The 17,488-nt window shown below is 48.1% G+C and overlaps 1 protein-coding gene across 4 annotated transcripts in view; it reads right to left on the reverse strand.

Moving 5' to 3' along the window:
- Window positions 1–639: 639 nt before the first annotated feature.
- Window positions 640–17,488, reverse strand: part of FAM168A (family with sequence similarity 168 member A) — a 213,055-nt gene continuing 196,206 nt past the window's right edge. For 3 of the 4 annotated variants that reach the window (XM_043906835.1, XM_043906826.1, XM_043906844.1), the window contains 5 exons: window positions 16,134–16,259; window positions 9,569–9,711; window positions 8,792–8,966; window positions 7,354–7,483; window positions 640–6,644 (listed from right to left, as the gene is read on the reverse strand). In XM_043906835.1, the coding sequence (XP_043762770.1) occupies window positions 7,371–7,483; window positions 8,792–8,966; window positions 9,569–9,711; window positions 16,134–16,259 (557 nt within the window). In that variant the 3' untranslated portion in view covers window positions 640–6,644; window positions 7,354–7,370. The remainder of the gene's footprint in view (window positions 6,645–7,353; window positions 7,484–8,791; window positions 8,967–9,568; window positions 9,712–16,133; window positions 16,260–17,488) is intronic. The other variant, XM_043906854.1, reaches the window with a different exon arrangement.

Below are 17,488 nucleotides of genomic sequence, written 5' to 3' on the forward strand. Positions count from 1 at the left end.
GCCTAGAACGGAGATTAGAGATGTTTTGGACATAAATAAAACTGACAACACATGATGACCATTTGGATGGAGACCATATTACCACCTTCAGCCATCCTTCTGGGACTACAAACTGCTTAGCCCATCCTTTTAAGTGGATGTAGGCACTGCCTCCTCCAGGGTGGGCAAGAGAACCTGGGGCTTGGTACCTGTGCTCTGGAGCCAGACCAAGTGTAAGTTGCAGCCCTGCCCCTCACTAGCTCTGTAACCTTGGCCAAGGTACTCACTCTCCTCAGCTGCTCCCCCTCCAAAGGACAGGGCTAAGCACAGGGCTCACCTCCGTCCTGCCGTGAGGATTACCCATCACCAAGCATAAAGCACAGTCCTGGCCACACGGTGGGCACTCGGTAGATGCAGCCTCCATCATTCATGGCTTCCCTGCGCTCCTGCATCACACACCTTAGCCCAAGTGCTGATGGCCACTTCCCAAGCCCCTGAACTGTGAGTGCCAGGGCTGCCCCGGAGATGCAGCGTAGGTATCGCTTGACTGGTGAAAACAAGTTTAGAATCAACTTGGGAGAAGCCCAGGGGACACTCACCAACCCAAGAGGTGTCTGTGTCTCCCTCTCCCAAGAACCACAAAGTCTGGTCACTCCAGACTTTTTTCTTTTTTTTGGAAACTTTTTTAATAGTTATTGAATGTTCTACAGCTTACAGTAAATATCATAGTTACAAATTCTTGGCTTCAATCTTTCAGAGTGATCACTATCTGATCTTCAAAACAAAACGGAACAAAAACCCAAAAGAATCCAAAACAACAGAACAAAACCAGATTTACACTTCATACACACAAGCGAGGCCGCGGGGCTTTCCACTCTTTACACTCCAGGCTGTGTTTTGAAAACACCTATAAGTTCTTTGCTCAAACTACTTGGAAGACACCGGTCAAGGTTTATTATTATTATTTTAAATGTTTTTCTTTTTAAAATGTGAGTTCCAATAAAATTTAAAAACTAGATTCCAACCTGTAGATTAAAATGAATTAAAAAATACAAAATCATATACAACGCTCTCTCACAGGGATGGTACATGCCACGAGAACAAGTTTCTCCGTCGTGTGATATGAACAGGGATGCAGATGCCTTTTAGTCAGGAGACAGGGACAGGCCCTTTGGCCTTTAAAGGTCATGACAGACAACGCCACGTTGCTAGAGGCCTGGCCTTACCTCCCCTTGGGTAAGGAAGAGCTGCAGTCCCACCATAGATCCAGACAAGCTGGCTGACCCAAGAAGGTGGTCTCTGGCCAGTCCCACTCTTTCCCTGACTCTCAGGCACAAGGAGGAAGGCTGGAGCCTGGAGATGCTGGTCTTGCTGGGGTCAGGCCCAAAGATGACTTCACCCATTTGAGGCCTATGGGCTGGTACTTATCAGCAAAGCTGTTGTGTTCTCTTCAAAAGAGGAAAATAGCCCCTCTACCAGGAGCTGGACTGGGTACAGGGCCTCACTGCCACAGCAAGAAGACCCAGGGACTACAGATGCAGCCACAGGGAAGCAAGCGTTCTAGTTTCCCTTTCTGGCTTTGTGGCAGCCAGTCCCAATCACCTGGCCACTGGGCTGGACTCAACAGCACACAAGGTAGAAAATACCCATTGGAGAAAGTGAGGGAGTGAGACCCAAGTCTGGCTCAGGCAAGGTTGGTTATGGAATGTTGAAACTGGCCTGCCAGGAAATTTAAAGGTCAGGCCCTAGAACCATGTAATGCCTAATTTCAGAAACAGGTTTTCTAGAAGGGGACGTGGACAGGTAAAGGACAAATCCTGCTGCCAACCTGGCACACCCAAAGGAGGCTGAGCTCTCAGAGGCTCAGTTGTGGAATCCAATAGCCTGGCTGGGTCTCCACTGTGATCCAGGTCTTGGAGGTAAGTCTAGCCTGGATTCTCCTGGGGCTGGACACCAGCATGGAGCCTGCCCCTCCACTGCCCAACCTGCCCCCTCTGGATTCCCAGGTGTGGCAATCAGCTGGGGACCACACGCCCTACAGTGCTGTGGAATACAGGCTGGAAATCAGAGCTTCCACGTGTACTGTCAACTGCAATTGGGGAGCAAATGCCACGGTGACATCTCAGTGACTGATCCAGCCACAGTGCTGGGACCAAGACCTGTGCCCTCTAGGCCTCCCTCTCTGACCTCCCTCAGAGCAGAGCTGAGGGTCTGACATGCAGGGCTCCAGGCCTGATTCAGCCAATGCCTCTCTGGACCTCTGGCTGAGTCCTGTCTGCACAGTGAGGACATCAGAACTTAGTGACCAAAGGATCTGCACTACTCCTATGCTCCGTGTGATTCATTTCTGAAGGGTACTTGGAACAAAGCCAGCCTCTCTGAAGACACCCCCCAGATCTCTGGAACACTTCGGGTGGCCAAGGGTAAGAGCTGGGACGAGGAGGAAGGACCGCACAGTGTCTCTCTAGATCCTGGTCCTTACCCTTGGGAAGAACAAGCCCAGGGACTGGATTCAGATGTACTTTTGGCCATTCAAGGCTACACCAGGTCCCCTGGAAGTGCCAACTCGCTGGGTCTGGATAGTGGGCCGGCTCTCCAGGGTCAAAAAGCAAGGGTACACAGGATTCCTAAGGACATAGGTCTTTCAATGGACAGGTGCCCAGGGCTGCCCCTGAACACATCTTCAGTCCTAGGCGTCATGACCTCCAAAGTGCTTTGCTCAAGTTAGGCCTCTTATTGCAAGTTCCTGTCCTTCAAGTGCTGCCAGCTGGAAATGCCTCTGGGTTCCGAGGGCTCCTCATAAAAATCCGCTCAGTGGGGAAGACTGACCTCCCAGGTTTCCCTGGAGTCTTCCTCTGTTTAGGGGCAGACAGGTAGCCCATCCCTTCTGCATGCTGGCCACCGAGGCCTGCAGGTGTCAGTAGAAAGAGCAGAGGATTTGAAGAGTTCAAATCTTGGCTCTTTCTCTGATGAGCTGTGTGACCTTTGGCAACTCTCTTAAGCCTTCAGAGACTTAGTTTTTTCCATCTATAAATGGGAATTTTGGCAATCAGTGTCAAAGTACTTCGTACACACACAATAAACTCTGGACAGGTGAGTGTCCTTTTTCAATATACAGGGAGGGGGATATGCACTTTACAGTCACTGCCAGGAGAGAGAGGAAGAGCGGCTGTCCTGTCTCACGAGGAAGAAAGGAAATCAATTTTTCCAAATGTGGCAGAAAGATTAAATTTCAAAGGCTCTTAGCACTTCGGGGCACTCCAGCTTCCAAACTCCAGCTTCCTGGGCCCCAGGCTAAGGAGAGGGAGGCAGGTAGAAGTGGGGGAAGCCGTGAGGGTTGGCTGGTGACTGGAACCACCTGTACCCCAACCCTGCCCACCAAGCTTGTGGCACTGGTGGGAAGCAGTGGAATGGGGTGGAGAGAGGGCTTTGCTGGTGCCATGCTGCAGCTCAAATGTCATGTGGGCACACCCCTTGTCCTCTCTGGCTTGCTGGACTTGCTAAAATGACAGGGCCCCTCAAGCTCTGACTTTCTGTCCAGCTTGACCACTGGGCCATCCAGTATCCGTGGATGATGCTCATGGTACCTCGTGATGGATGCCTGTGATCCTACCACGTGGGCTCATCCTACCACAGGCACACTGCTGCCTCGTTCTCTGGGCTCTGTCCCTCTGCAATGACTCCCCAAGCTTGGCCAGGCTTGTGGATCTCCATCAAAGCAAGAGGGTGAGGCCAGGTGAACTGGGGCTCCAGTGCTCAGACCGCAAAAGGGGTGCTGTGCCTGGGTTCTTCCAGACCCCAGCCTTTCCACACCTTGTTTTTGCCTTGGGGTCTGTCCTTGATCTTGAATTACATACAAGGGCCAGGAGAGGGTGCACAGCATTGAGTTTCAGTCTACAAGCCCGTGTGTGGAGTCAGACTGGAGGGAAAGAGACCGCAGACTGGGATTCAAATGGCTCTGCCACTTATAAGCAAGTCACTCTGCCTTTCCAAGTCTCAGTTTCCTCATGGATCAAATGAGAGAATCGTCTGTTTCACGGGGTTAAACCAGATGACAGATATGAAATTGCTTTGTGAAAAACTGTGAGGTACTAGATGTTAGTTTATACATACTGGTACAGAATGGACAAAGGTAAAAAGGTAATTCCTAGATCTCTTTTCCCCTCCTCTGGTTCTGCCCCAGCCCATCTGGAGGCAGCGGGGTTCAGGGGAGCCTGTTGGGGTGCCAGCATTCTGCTCACTTTGGGGCAAGTTCCCTTTCCTGCTATTAAATAGGACCAGTTTCCTCATTTGTCAAATGGGTGAAATAACTCTGACCTTGTCTTTCCCTCAGGGTCAGTAAATTAAAGGCTGTGAAGTGCTCTGAAGTCTATGAAGCACCTGACAAATGCAAATGTTTCCTATTATTATTATAATCATTATTATTATTTTGGCATTTTCTAAACTTGTATGACATAATCTAAAACAACCTTCACCCACCCTTATACAACCAGGAAGTAGGAGGAGGTATTTGCCAAAAAAAGAAAAAAGGATTAACACTAGAAAACTTTCTATTGTTTTAAACCAAAACCTTTTCAGCACCCCCGAGCAGACCGTTTAGAACAGCGGGGCTTCTCCCTACTGGTCCTGCACTTCCCAGGTGGAGGATGCTGCTGGGCTGTGCACCCCTGGGAACAGCCGGATAGCCTCTGAGGTCCTCCTGGCCAAGGGGTTTCCTGCTTACTTCCTCCTTTAGGGAGACATGGGAGGTAGGGGTAGGGATATATCCACGTATGCATGAATTTAAAATGAAGCGAGTTACTTAGAAGTTCTAAATGTTATCAATGATCCCATTTTGTACAGTAAAATGTTCCTGTGCACGCTGCCCCCCCCACCCCCCGCCAACCATCCCCAAAGGGGCTGCTAGCCCAGCCAAGTGTCAGGTGCAGGGGGGCAGTGTTAGACAGCTGGGCTCCTGGCTGAGACCAATGGGGCCTCCTGACCCAGGGGTCCCTCTTCTCCCCAGAGAGCCCATGTTTCCTTCTCTCCTCTCAGGATGAGGGGCTACTGTCTTAACAGCATGGACTCTTTTTCAGCCAGTCCACCTGCTCCTCCAAGGGCTGGAGTCAGGTATAGGATGAGAGGTCCAGAGGTCTTCACAGAATTTCCAAATGCTATTTCCTCATTTGCAATTTCTGTTCCTGCCCCCACAAACCTCGGCCAAGTCTTCAACCTCTGCCTTTGAAATCCATGGAGGAAAAGAGCAGAAACAAAAGCCCAGAGACTGTTCCAGAGCTCATCAGGTGTGGGCACTGCTGGCTTCATTTTTACAAAGCCAAGCCAATCCATCCCTAGGTAAATTTTTGTGGGCAACATGCCCCAGGCAGGAAGGTTGCATTTAATGCTAATTTTACTGCAAGGTCTAGGGAAGTCCTTTCCTCTTCTCTGGGCCTCAGCTTCCTCATCTGTCAAACAGGGGAATGGATGAGATGATTGCTAAGGTCCCTTCAGTTCCATGAGTCGATGAAATGTTTATTGCTATTGCTTTTCCTTCACTATCCTGACCTCCAGAGCCACCAGCACCCACCTGGAATGTGGTTCCTTCACTTTGGCCATGAATGGCACAAGGTAACCGAGAACTTAGCCTGTCTGCCAGCGCCATGGACAGACAGGTGAGCCCTGGCTCTGGGAAGGACAAAGGGAAGGGAGAGAAATGCCACAGGTTTCCACTCTACTCAGGAGCAAGCTCCTCACCAGAGTGGATCCATGAAGGCTCAGAGGCCAAGGTCTAGAGTACACTGGGCACGTGGCCTCTGAGGCTTTGGGAGGCTGGGATCCCACCATCCTGCAGCTGCTTGGCAGGTCTGAGGTCAATAATCACCTTCTGAGGAAGTGCCAGGTCAGTTAACATCACTGTGCAAATTAGAGGGTCCAGGCCCAGACAATTTGGCCAGAGACCTTACAAGCCAAAGCCAGCAGGCAAGGGCCTCTCGACTCTCTTCCCTCTGCCTTCCCACAGTGCCCCCCTCCCCCCACCCTCCCTCAAGTTCTCCCAAAGGAAAAATCTGGTTTTCCCAGGTTCTCATCTGGGGTATTATTAAGCTGCTATGAACACTCCTACCTAATCAGGTGGTTTTGTTCTTGGTCTGTTGCGATGGTTCTCAGAAATATCAGAAGATATTTCATTTGTATCAGGATACAGCAATGCCTTAAACTAATCCTGCTTGAGAAAAATAAAAAAGAAACCATCCCTCAGAGATGTGGCTTGCTCAACAGTTCTGAGTTCCTACCCTGGACCCAAGGGTCACATCCGCTATCCTCTTCAAAGGAAATTGCACCTTCAGCTGAACCACTGCAACAGACCCCACTCTCTGCCTGCCGCTAGACTAGGCTCCCAGGGCTGGATGCTTGGGGAAGGAAAGGAGCAGAGAGGATGTGCCTGGTCAGGTAGGAGAAGGGTGGAGCTGGGAGGGCAGCGGCTCAGAGGGGGACAGTGGGGAGAGGCAGGAGATTAGAAAAAGCAGCTTTTACAAAAACCAAAAATAAAAACCAAAACCGTTAAAGATGCATAAAGTGACCCTTGCACTTCCGTTGTCTCTTCTTGCAAATAGAGGCGGTGCTGCTAGGGAGCTGCTCCAGCACCTGTGTAAGACTCGAGTAGTTGCATACAATGTGTGACTCCAGGTCTGGGGGAGGAAGGGGAAAGCCATTAGTGACAGTGGTATTCCTGAGGCCCTCCAGGAAGATCCTGGACCCCCTCCCCTCATGCTGAGAGCCCTAAATGGAGTCCTCAGTGCCTTCCCAGTGGAGTGGCCCATTTCCCATCCAGTGCCGAGAGCTGGAGACAAGCAGGCATGGCAGTGATTTTCAGTGACATCCCTGGAGCTCTACAGGTCACTGGTACTGCCTCAGGATCTGCAGAGGACGGGGGAGCCTGATGGCGAGGGTGACCCAGGGTTTCTGCCTGGCCTCAGTCAGAGCCAACATCTGACTTAGATAAAAGTTCATTGGAAGGATAGGCCCACAGTTAGAAGAAGTCTGAAGACCATACAGTAAACAGCACAAAATTTAGTATTAGAGGATTGGAATTCAAGACCCAGCTTAATTTTTACTAGTTAAATGATACTAAACTATGTATTCATCTGTAAAATAGAGTGAAGATCCTTGTTTCACAGAGCTACTGTGCAGATCATGAGATAATATATGTAAAGTATCTAGAATATATAGAAATGACAGCTATCATAAAGAGTGATACTGCTGAACCTGGAGCAGGAAAGCAACTAGTAACTGTCACCTACCCCCTGTTGACACCTGTGCTGCAGCCCAAGCCAGGGGCTTTGAGATAGTTCTGCTAGTTGGTCACCCTCCCACCTCTCCCACCCGGGCCACACTCACTTGGATGGGCGCAGGCTTTACCAGTGCGGGGGCACATAGCTGTACGCAGGGGTCCCTTGGGCCCTGTATGTTGGCATGGAGACAGGGTGTGCCCCAATCGCGGTGTGCTGGGGTGCAGTCAGCAGGGTACCTGAGCATCCAGAAGGAAAAGAGGAAACCTGATGAGGCCATCCCAGGTGCTGGGATGAAGAGGATGAGCCATGATCTTTCACACAGCTGCTCCCCACCCACTCATGAGCTGCCGCCCGCCCCTCCCCACCTTGCCAGGAACGGTCTCCCAGGGGAAACCTTCCTGACGCTCCAGGACAGTCTCCAGTGGCCTCCTTTCACTCTCCTCTGTGTGCTCCTCTCACTGCACATCCCACTGAGAGGTGTCTGCTGCTTTATGTGGTGGTGGTCATTCCCCTAACCAAACTGTTCCTAAGGGTAGGCCTCTGGTTTGATCTATCAGTATTTGGTCCCCAGGGCCCAAACAACAAGGCTGGCACCCAGCAGATCTGCATCAGCTTGCTGACCTGATCTGGGGAGTGAGAGGCCTCAATGCTTACATTAGGGGCAGAGAAAAATCCCAACTCCCACCTCCTGCCCTCTCAAGCCCTTGTACTCTTTCCCCAGAAGGTGACCTCGCTGATTCTCTGAAAGTTGGGTCTCTAAAGGTTATTCAGAGCCCTCTTGTCTTCTCATGCTCTTCTTTGAGTGCCAACTCATCCAAACACTTCCCCAAACCTGCTCTTCCTCTGGTGTCTCTCCCTAACTCCATCCTCAGGGCTTCTGGAGTAAGCCAGAAATGGAGATGGGGCCTCCTAGACTCCTGTTTCTCCCAAGACTCGCGATTAATTACTGGACAGGTCCCGAAGCTCCCAGCTGCTGAAGAACATTGCTCTGTGCCCTCCTGTTTGGAACTCTGCAGCTAGCAGAGCCCTAGCATCATCATCTCTCCTCTAAACCACAGCTTTCCCCCCATATCCCCTCTACCCGCCTGTCTCCACCTTACAGTCAGAGAGAATGATTAGACAAACCCTATCTCTCCCATGCTTAAACTTCTTTGCTAGCTCCCTGTTACCTAGGTATTCGAGACTCTCCATGACTTTATCTCTGACAACTGCTCCAGCCACCCTTCCAACTCCATGCTCTCATTTTCTAAGTGATTTAGACCATGTCCATTCTGTGACTGTGCTTTACTCATGTTCTCTCCCCTGGACTGCCCTTCCCTCTTTCATCTCTCTGATTAGCTTCTGTTCATCTTCTAAGGCCTAGCTCACTACATCCTCCATGGTGAAATCTTCTACAGCCCTGTGGACAGAGTTAGAGGGTCCCTAGAACTCCCAGGCACAGGATTCTTCATGTTATGCTACAGCTGATTCCATGACTGTGTCTTCCACTCTGTTGTGAGTTCCTGGAGGAAGGGGATGGACACTGACATAGATGCTGCCCTTACCTGCTGACATCGCCATGGTGGTGCCGGCCACCATTCCCATGGCCACGCCGTTGGTCCTGGGAGCGGCGACAGGCGCCGGGTATATGGCAGAGGGAATGCTGTTGGGCTGGACGACCGTGGTGTGGTGGATGACATGGGGCTGGGCAGCATACACCGGCTGTGTATAGTAGGCTCCCTGGAGGAAGAGGGGCTGAGGTCACACCAGCTTTTGGAGAGGCGGGGAGAGAGGGGAGGGGAGCCTGTCTCAAACCTTAAGGGATGGTGTCTGAGAATCTCTGGCCCAGGGACACAAGGTCTGAGGCTCTGCTCATGGAAGTACTGTGCTGGTGTGAATGCTACCATTTTACATACTGGAAAAATGTCCTAAATGCAGAGCACTTCCCCAAATGTCTCTTACCATCTATTTCCCTTTAGGCAAAAAGGTTGAAGATGGAGACAATGGTCTGAGGTGACACCCCACTGCCTAGATCACATGACTGCTTTCTGCCATCACAGCCCACAGGTCTGCTGACCTCTGGGCAGAGTAGACAGAGGGTCTGGATCATCTTAATCCAGAGCTTCTCAAATGCTTCTACTAAATAATAACAAGAGCCTCTGACTGTGGACTGAGGTAGAGTGAGGGTGTGTATAGGCTGCAAGGTTACTCCTTCAGAGACACAAGAGTGACAGCTGATCAGAGCCACAAACTTTCTTTTCCTCCCCCTCCACCCCACCTACCCAGGCTGGTGGCTCCTTTACCTGCAGAAGAGGTGAACCCAGGATTCTACATGTACCTACCTGGGCATACAGATTCTGCTGGGGGTAGGCACTTCTGATTGGATACATGGCCGTCTGGTAAGGGTTGGGTGAAGGGGAGTAGGGGGGCGGAGCAGTATTACTCTGGGTCGGTGGGACCTTGTATGGTGTCCCCGCAGTATATCCTGTACCAAGGCAATAAGAGAAACTTCCAATTAGTTGGCAGAACAGCATCGCTGGGAGGCAGCAGGTCCCAGTCACGAGTCCCCAGACAAGCATGGGCCGAATCCAGGCTGGAAACACAGATGGGAACAGACAGAGTACAGGCTCCACCCAGACAGCCCTAGCCCCAGAGGCAGCTCCCTCAGTCCTGGTGCATAGGGCTGCATGCGTGGCATCTTTCATTTCTCTGTGTCTCGGGCTCTGAGTCACAGATAAGAGGCTGGGACCAGATGATCTCTTAAGGGGCCCTTGAAACTCAGACAGTCTGGGATTCTGAGCCCTGTACCATGAGACAGGCAGGTACACGTGGGCGGGAGACCCTCAATCTGCTTGCTCTACACTGCACTCTCTCTTCTTGCTTTTTAGTCTCCTCACTCAGTACCCTGGGGCATCTGCTGCTGCTGCTGCTGCTTCTGTCTTGCTTTCTCCCTTACTCTCTCTTTCCTCCTTATATCTCTCTCCCTTTATGGATTGCTCTCCACCATGCTCTTCTTCCCTGTCAAGTTTTAAGGTGGAAACCTCATACAAAACACCATTCCGAGATCCTCCTTTTCTGAGATGCTAAAAAACTCTGCTCTACACGGCTGGCTTTTTCTCCCCTCCTGGGACTTGGGGGAGGGCCACCGCTGCTTGAAAGACTGAAGTCAGGATCAAAAAGATTCACATCCACCTGGAACCCAGGCCACGTCTAGTCAGCAGGGTGGACAGAAGCTGGGGCGGGGGCTGAGCAGTCAGGCTCCAAGAAGTTCACAATCAGCCATTCACACAAACTACGCTGCCTTTAAATTTCTGGAAAAGAGTCAGATCCTAAGTTCATAGGAAAAGCTTGAAACATAAATCACTTAGGAACAAGGCTATGTCCTTAGAGAATCCCAACATGGAATGATTCTATGGAAACTGAGCGATCATCAGGTAGCCCCACTCTCTTACTTTATACAAAGGGATCCTGAGGTTCAGAAAGGGCAAGTCTTTCTAGGAACGTCACCTTCTCTCTGAGTTGAAGGGACGGTGCCAGGGGACCTTGGCTTTGGATCTCCAATGGAGTGTTGCTGGAGATTCTTCCCTGTGGCCCTCCATCCTGACTTGGTCTGGCTGACACATCATGAAACCTCTCTTGGCTTTAGGTCTTTTGCCTACAAGACACTCAACAAGGACCCATTCAGTAACATGGAGCTGTTCTTACAAGGAACTGGAGGCAGAGTAAAGAGGGTGCTTTGCTGGAAGAGAAGGGGTTCAGGCTTCAGCCCAGGCTTTCCTTCAATTTGCTGTAACTACTGCCAAGTCTCTGGGCCTTAGTTTCTTATTTTGTAAAATTAGAAGGCTAAGTGAAGATCTCTTCCTGAACTAAAATCCCATTGTTTTAAAGACAGTGGGTCTCTTCTACCCTACCCCCCATTTAAAGCAGGCTGCCATACAGTCACAAATCTCTCTCGGGTCACACCACAGCTTGGGCATACCCTGATGAGGTACTCAGGAGGATGTGAGAGCTACTGTGTAGTTACCACACAAGGCACTACTAAAAGGTGTCCTGTGCTCTTCCTTGGAATCATGCCATTTATCTTTCCACCTGTAGATTCATAGTTTGTTCTGTGAAAAACTGGAGAAACTGATGTTGTGGTCAAACATGCTTGGGAAATAAGCAGCAATGAGGATGGAATGGAGAAAAATACATTAATGAGAAGAGAGCATTGATAAGAATTAGAAACTAACTGGAAGTGGAGATGTGAGTCAGTTGAGGAAGACGTCTACAGCAGATTCCCCCAAGATTCTGGATTGTACAGCTAATCATGAAATGTGGTCCGGGAGAAGCAGATACTGTGGGGAAGTCAAGGAGCGTAGGTTTGCACACGTCTAGAAGGAGCCGTTTGAGCTGTACTTCAACCAGAGACAGTTTACTTGTCTGTAGAACAAAGGGGATTCTCAAGATGGGCATGTCCCAAGAGCATGGACTATGATGCTAAGGGAGCCTAACTGCTATTCTGCCCCCTCCCCCCAAAGAAGAAGGTGAGAGAAAGGGAGAGAAGAGGAAAGGAGGGAGAGGAGGAGGAGAACTATAAAATAAGAGAGAAACAGGTTTCATTCCATGACAGTAACAAGTTTTAAAGTGATAGAATGAACTGTGAATCTCAAAGGATAGGCATATGCAGGAGACTATTTCCAGATTTACCACAGGATCTTTTATTCATACTATTTACATTTGAAACATGCAAACCACAATTTTTGTTTGTGTGACTACAGCTTGTTTGAGTAAATCAAGTTTTACTGTAATACAGCCATGCCCATTCATTTACATACTGACTATGGCTGCTTTATTGGCTGAATGGTAGTTATGTTAGAGACAGTAAGGCCTGAAAAGTCTGAAATATTTACTATCTGTCCCTTTATAGGAAAAGCCTGTTAACTCCTGACTTAAAGAAATAAAACACTATGGGGAGTCCTGCCAGAATGGAGAGCACACCTCTTCCATGCAGGAGGGCAGGACACCCCCGAATCCTAAGAATCCCTATCTCTGAAAGCTATATAGCATAGGGTTATGGTGATGAGCAGTCTGGAGCCAGACTGCCTGCCTGGGTCCAGCTCTCCTACTTAACAGTTGTAGAATACATCAGTTTCCTCATCTATAAAATGGGGACGATAATAATATCACTTACTTCATAGGGTTATAGTGATGAATACATGAATAAGTGCAAAGCCCTTAGAAGAACGCCTGACACAGTAAGAATAGTTCATATAGGTTACCTATTATTCCTTTCTCTCTCCCTGTATAGAGAGACAGTAAGCTTCCTGTCCAAGGAAGTGTACAAGCAGAGACTGGTCTGAAAGATGACAGTAGACAGGAAGCTAAACCATGACTTTCATGGTGGGATCCAACTTGGAACACAGACTTCAGGATTCTAAAAATTTTAAATTTAATGGTTTTAAATGCCATGATTTTAAGATTCTTTAAAGTTAACACACGAGTGGTGCTAGACTCTCCTTTACGCTCCCAGAGAATGTGTGCTCAAGTTCTATCCCCTGGGAAGCTTGCACTCACCTTCTGTGTCACAAGGACAACCACATCGCACAAAGTGTTGAGACTGTCCCTCTGAGGGAAATCAAGAGGCGCCCAGAGACTGCAGTAGAATTTGGTTTCTACATCTAAGAATAACCTTGTCTGAGTGTTTCTTTCTTCATGTTATGAAATAGACACACGTGAACTCAGAATACAAATCAGTTTAGCCAAAACACCCTTGGTGGCCAAAATGATGATGCTGGAGAAGGCCTTGCCTATTTGTCCAGAGAGGCTGAGAAGGGAGAAGCAGAACTGCAGAGCTAGAAGATATCTTAGAGATCATCAAGACCAGCACAAACGTTTCACAGATAAGACAATGAGAGCAAGTGAGCGACTGCTCATAAGCACCCAGGACTCGGTGCTCCCTCCTCTAACTACAGTCCCAAGTCCTGGGCTTCGTCAGTGAGTCAGGTCAATTCTTCTCTTAAGGAATACTTTCACTGGACTAGATAATATCAGAAGATCTTTCCAGTGCTGATACTCTAAGCTCTGAGTATTTCAGTGAGACTTCTATGAGAAAATCCTTGCAAAGGACATTCCATAACTGACTGATGGTCCTGTCCACACCCTTGAGGATCACTGGAAATTCCCCTGGGCCTGTAGCCTGGACTACCTCAAGTATCACAGAATTCAGGGTTTATTACCTTATGCACCTAAATTTAAAAAAAAGAAGAAAAGCTGCTGGACTTGATACAAACAAAACAAAACCAAGTCAAAACAAAGACTCATTGATTTTGCTCAAATGAACTTAGACTCAAGACTCAACTCATCACTTGAGGCCTGGGTCTCCTGAAGAGAGTCCTACCTAAGTCTGAAGGTTACAGCACTAGGACTTTGGAATGCTATCCCTTAAGGACATTAGAGACTTGAATTCAATCCTCTCCAATTCAGGTGAAGAATCTAGAGCCCAGGGGAGCAGCAACTTTCCCAAAACTGCACAGCAAATCAGTGCAGAGCTGGGCCCACAGATCAGGGCTTACCGTGCCCTGGGCAGAGTTCCTTTTTGAAACATATGTCTGTCTCTGTAGTCCAATCTTGGACATCTGGTATATTGGCCTTTGTGTCCCCATTTCATTAAAAGCAATATTGTGAGAGAAAAAGGGAATTCAATCACTAGCAGTCCCAGCTCTGTCTTTTGAAAAAGGCTTTGTTTATGGTACCCTATTCTTTCTCTCAGGTTCCTAACTATAATTTTAAACTCCATCAAATAGGGTAATAAAGAGAGTGTGTATATTAGCAAGATAAAACCTTTATAGCCCTCTCTTTAATCCTTCTGCACTGTCATAAATCTTTTTCAGCTGGAGAGCCCCTACCACTTTCAAATGCATTGATGCTGACATCAAGGATGCCTTTTAGACTAATCAGTTTATTGACTATCAGATTTATATGTCTGGACAAAGCTCTATGTATGAGACTTGCCTTGACCCCCAAGTCTCCTTGTTGGCAGCTGAACAAGAGAGTGCTGAGTAAGTAGGAGGGAGACCTAATTACAAACAGGCTTAGCAAGTGTTAGTGAAATTAAACTGAATTTTTCAAAGTGTCCTGACTTTTCTCTGGTATTAGAAGCCACAAAATCTGTGTGCTGGGAGAAACCCTTGGGGGATATGGGAGGACAATCAATCCTACCTCTATCTATAAATTATAAGAAAGGGGGTACGCCTTGGACCTTTCCAGTGACTGTGAGAGCCTGTGAGAGGACAGTGGGCTATAGCTACTGGACAGTTCAGTGGAACTTCAGGAAGAGGTTAGCATGGTGAAAGGCAGGGCCTTCTAATACAGAGACTTCCTCGCTGTGGAAAGGACTGCCTCAGGGGAATGAATACACCACACGTGAAGACATGTGAACAAAGGCTAGTTGGCAGCTGGAGAGAAGGCCCCTGACAGGGTGGAGGATATTGGGTATACAGCACCAAGATGACCTAGTCTAGCCCCCTCATTTTATCTTTAGAAAAAATAAGGTCCAAAGCATGGGAATTATCCAAGGTTACACAGAACCAAGTCTAGAATCCAAGTCTTTTGGTCTTCCACTCCAGGTTTCTTTCTGCTACACTACAGTAGGTATGTCTGTATGCATGTACCTCCATATGTGCAGATATAAGAGAATATGTATTATATGCCCATGCACATATATTATATCATAGGTATCTGGAAAAACTCCCTACTGCTATTGTCTCTCCCTTAAAAAACAGCAAAATTAATCTCAAGAAAAAAGTCAGTAATAGAAACTTATTCTGGGTGATACCTTTCTCCAGTTGTGCTGTGTTGGGCATATTACCTTTCTGAGCTTCAGCTTTCAAACTAGAATAAAAATCCACCCAAATAGGACTATCGTATAGATTAAATGAGAGGGTGATCATGAAAGCATATTCTTCAAAAGGTGAGAGTTATGTTGTATAAACTAGTTTATGTTGACACGAAGGGGCAATGATAACTAACAAGAAAACAACATTTTAATGAAAAACTTTAAATACAACATATTCTTTTAATTTACTTACTTAATAGAGTAATACTTCATTGAACCCCATACCACGGGCCTAGTCTACGACATCCCCCTGAGGGCCTGACCAGCCCATGTTGGCACAACTTAAGAGACAGGCGCTTACCACATGCAAAGCCAGCTATTCCTCTTTTGGACAGCTCCAAGAAAGCATGAAGATTTTCCTTACACAGAGTCAAAATGCCACTCAGTAATTTCTGAACACTGGCCCTCATTTTACCTAGTGGAGTCATTTTGTGTTAAAAATCAGAGGTGAAAGTGAAACCATCGGTCACTCCACTGAGCCTTGAGTGAATGGGACCCATCTGACCAGCCAGACCAGTTTCCGGCCTCCATCAGGAACCCCTGCACTTACGTTGCTCCCACAGTGTAGCTTCCATGCAAGGGGCAGTGTTTCTCAAGCAAGGGGCAATTTTGTACAACATAGCCACCTCGCAACTAAGAATTATCTGCTCCTGATGTCCATGATGCTGAGGCTGAAAATCCTTGTGCTAGCTAGAGAAGGCCCCTCTGTCCAAAAGTCCACAAGCCTTTAAACTGCCCTCTGTCTTTTCCCCTGAAATGCAGTAACAGTCCTTCCCTCATCAAACTTAGAAGATGAGTACTTCCTTCTCTCTCCCTCACTTCTTTGTGTCTCCTCAAAGTGGGGTGCATGATTAAATAGGATGACTTTTTCCTGTATGAGGAGGGCCAATTTTTCGGTGGGTAGGAGAGAGAACCTCTTAAAACACTGTCTTACAAATTTCAATTTTAAAAGTTCCCTTTCCTTTCTTCCTAAGAGACAAATCAGTCCCAACCAAGGGGAACAAGGAAAGGAGGAGACAGGCTGTATTTACTGAAAGCCGCAGAGGATGCTTGGTAAGTTCGGTTCTCGGTCCCGGTGTCCACTGGGAGGTGGAAGGTGCCTTCAGTGCCACAGGAAGACGAGTTCTGTGGCCAGGCCTGTTTCATCAGCAGAGTTGCTTAAGGGAAGACACAAGAATGGCATTAGGCAGAAATAAGAAGTGGGCACCACCAATCACAGACACAAAGCAAGGGTCTTGGGCTGGACGGAAACATATAACCCAAGGGGCCCCGTTCAGACACACAGGATGGTTCAGCCTTTCTGAGATGGGTGAGTGGTTGGGAGGAGTGCTGAAATGAGCTTCTAAATGATTTGAAGCTGAGGAAATCTGACCTTACACTAATCAGGAGAGTCGGGATCTTCTACCCACTACTAAAAGCATGACAATGCTTATGAATACCACCTTCTACTGTCTGGCATTCTGGCCTAAGGCTCTGAGATATAGCTTAGCCACTTTCTTGTTAATGTGTAGCAACTTGGAACCTTTGACTGTGTATTGGACCAGATCAACTGAATACTCCTTTTTCATGCCTGAAATCTCAGCCGGAGGTGTATTTAACAATTGCTTTCAAAGAGAGACCCCAGAACGCTAATTACCACCTGACGTGAACCTTGCTGGACTGCCATCTCTTGTGAAGGGACTGAGCTTTCGCAGCTTGGAAGGCACAGGCTGTCCAGCGGGACTCTCCCTGCAAACTCCCCTGTGCACCTAGCGGGGACCAGGCAGACAGACCGCTGGCACACCCTTTATGCCTCCTGCTGCAGTGCTCCACCTGAGACATGGCCTCACGAGTTAGAGATGAAATCTTCTGGGCCGTTAAGAAAGCAACTGTCAAACTTAGAGTAGATGTGAAATAGAGATGAGGCCAGTTTGAAAGAAATCTGCAGAGACTTTCCAGGCTGACTCAAAGCTCAGCTTGAGAAATTTGAAGAATGATGCTTCTAGAAGTGGGGAGTGACTCAAAAAACTTACCTTCATGTGTCCTGTAGGCAAGGAGAGGAAATACAGTTTCAAAGGAGGGGGGTGCCTAATGTTTTAGGTATCTCCCTTGATCTATTTTCAAACACTAGAGGAGAAATATTCCCGACACAAATTTCTACTTATGACTAAAAGATGATTTTAGCAGTATCTTTTCCATTGAAATAAGGTCTTGGGAGTCATGGATATGGGGTGTTTTAAAGTATATTAGTATTGGCAACAGTTGGATATACTTGAAACATTTTAACAAGGGGCTGAGGTAGACAGGGTAGTAAGAGAAGCAAATTTGCCTATACTCTCATTCCATCAGGACAAGGATAGTCCACTCCAGGCAGACTCCCATAAACCCCTCTGCCTGTCCAGGTAAC

The sequence above is a fragment of the Cervus elaphus genome, chromosome 1, assembly GCF_910594005.1.
Source record: "Cervus elaphus chromosome 1, mCerEla1.1, whole genome shotgun sequence".
In the NCBI taxonomy this organism is placed as follows: domain Eukaryota; kingdom Metazoa; phylum Chordata; class Mammalia; order Artiodactyla; family Cervidae; genus Cervus; species Cervus elaphus.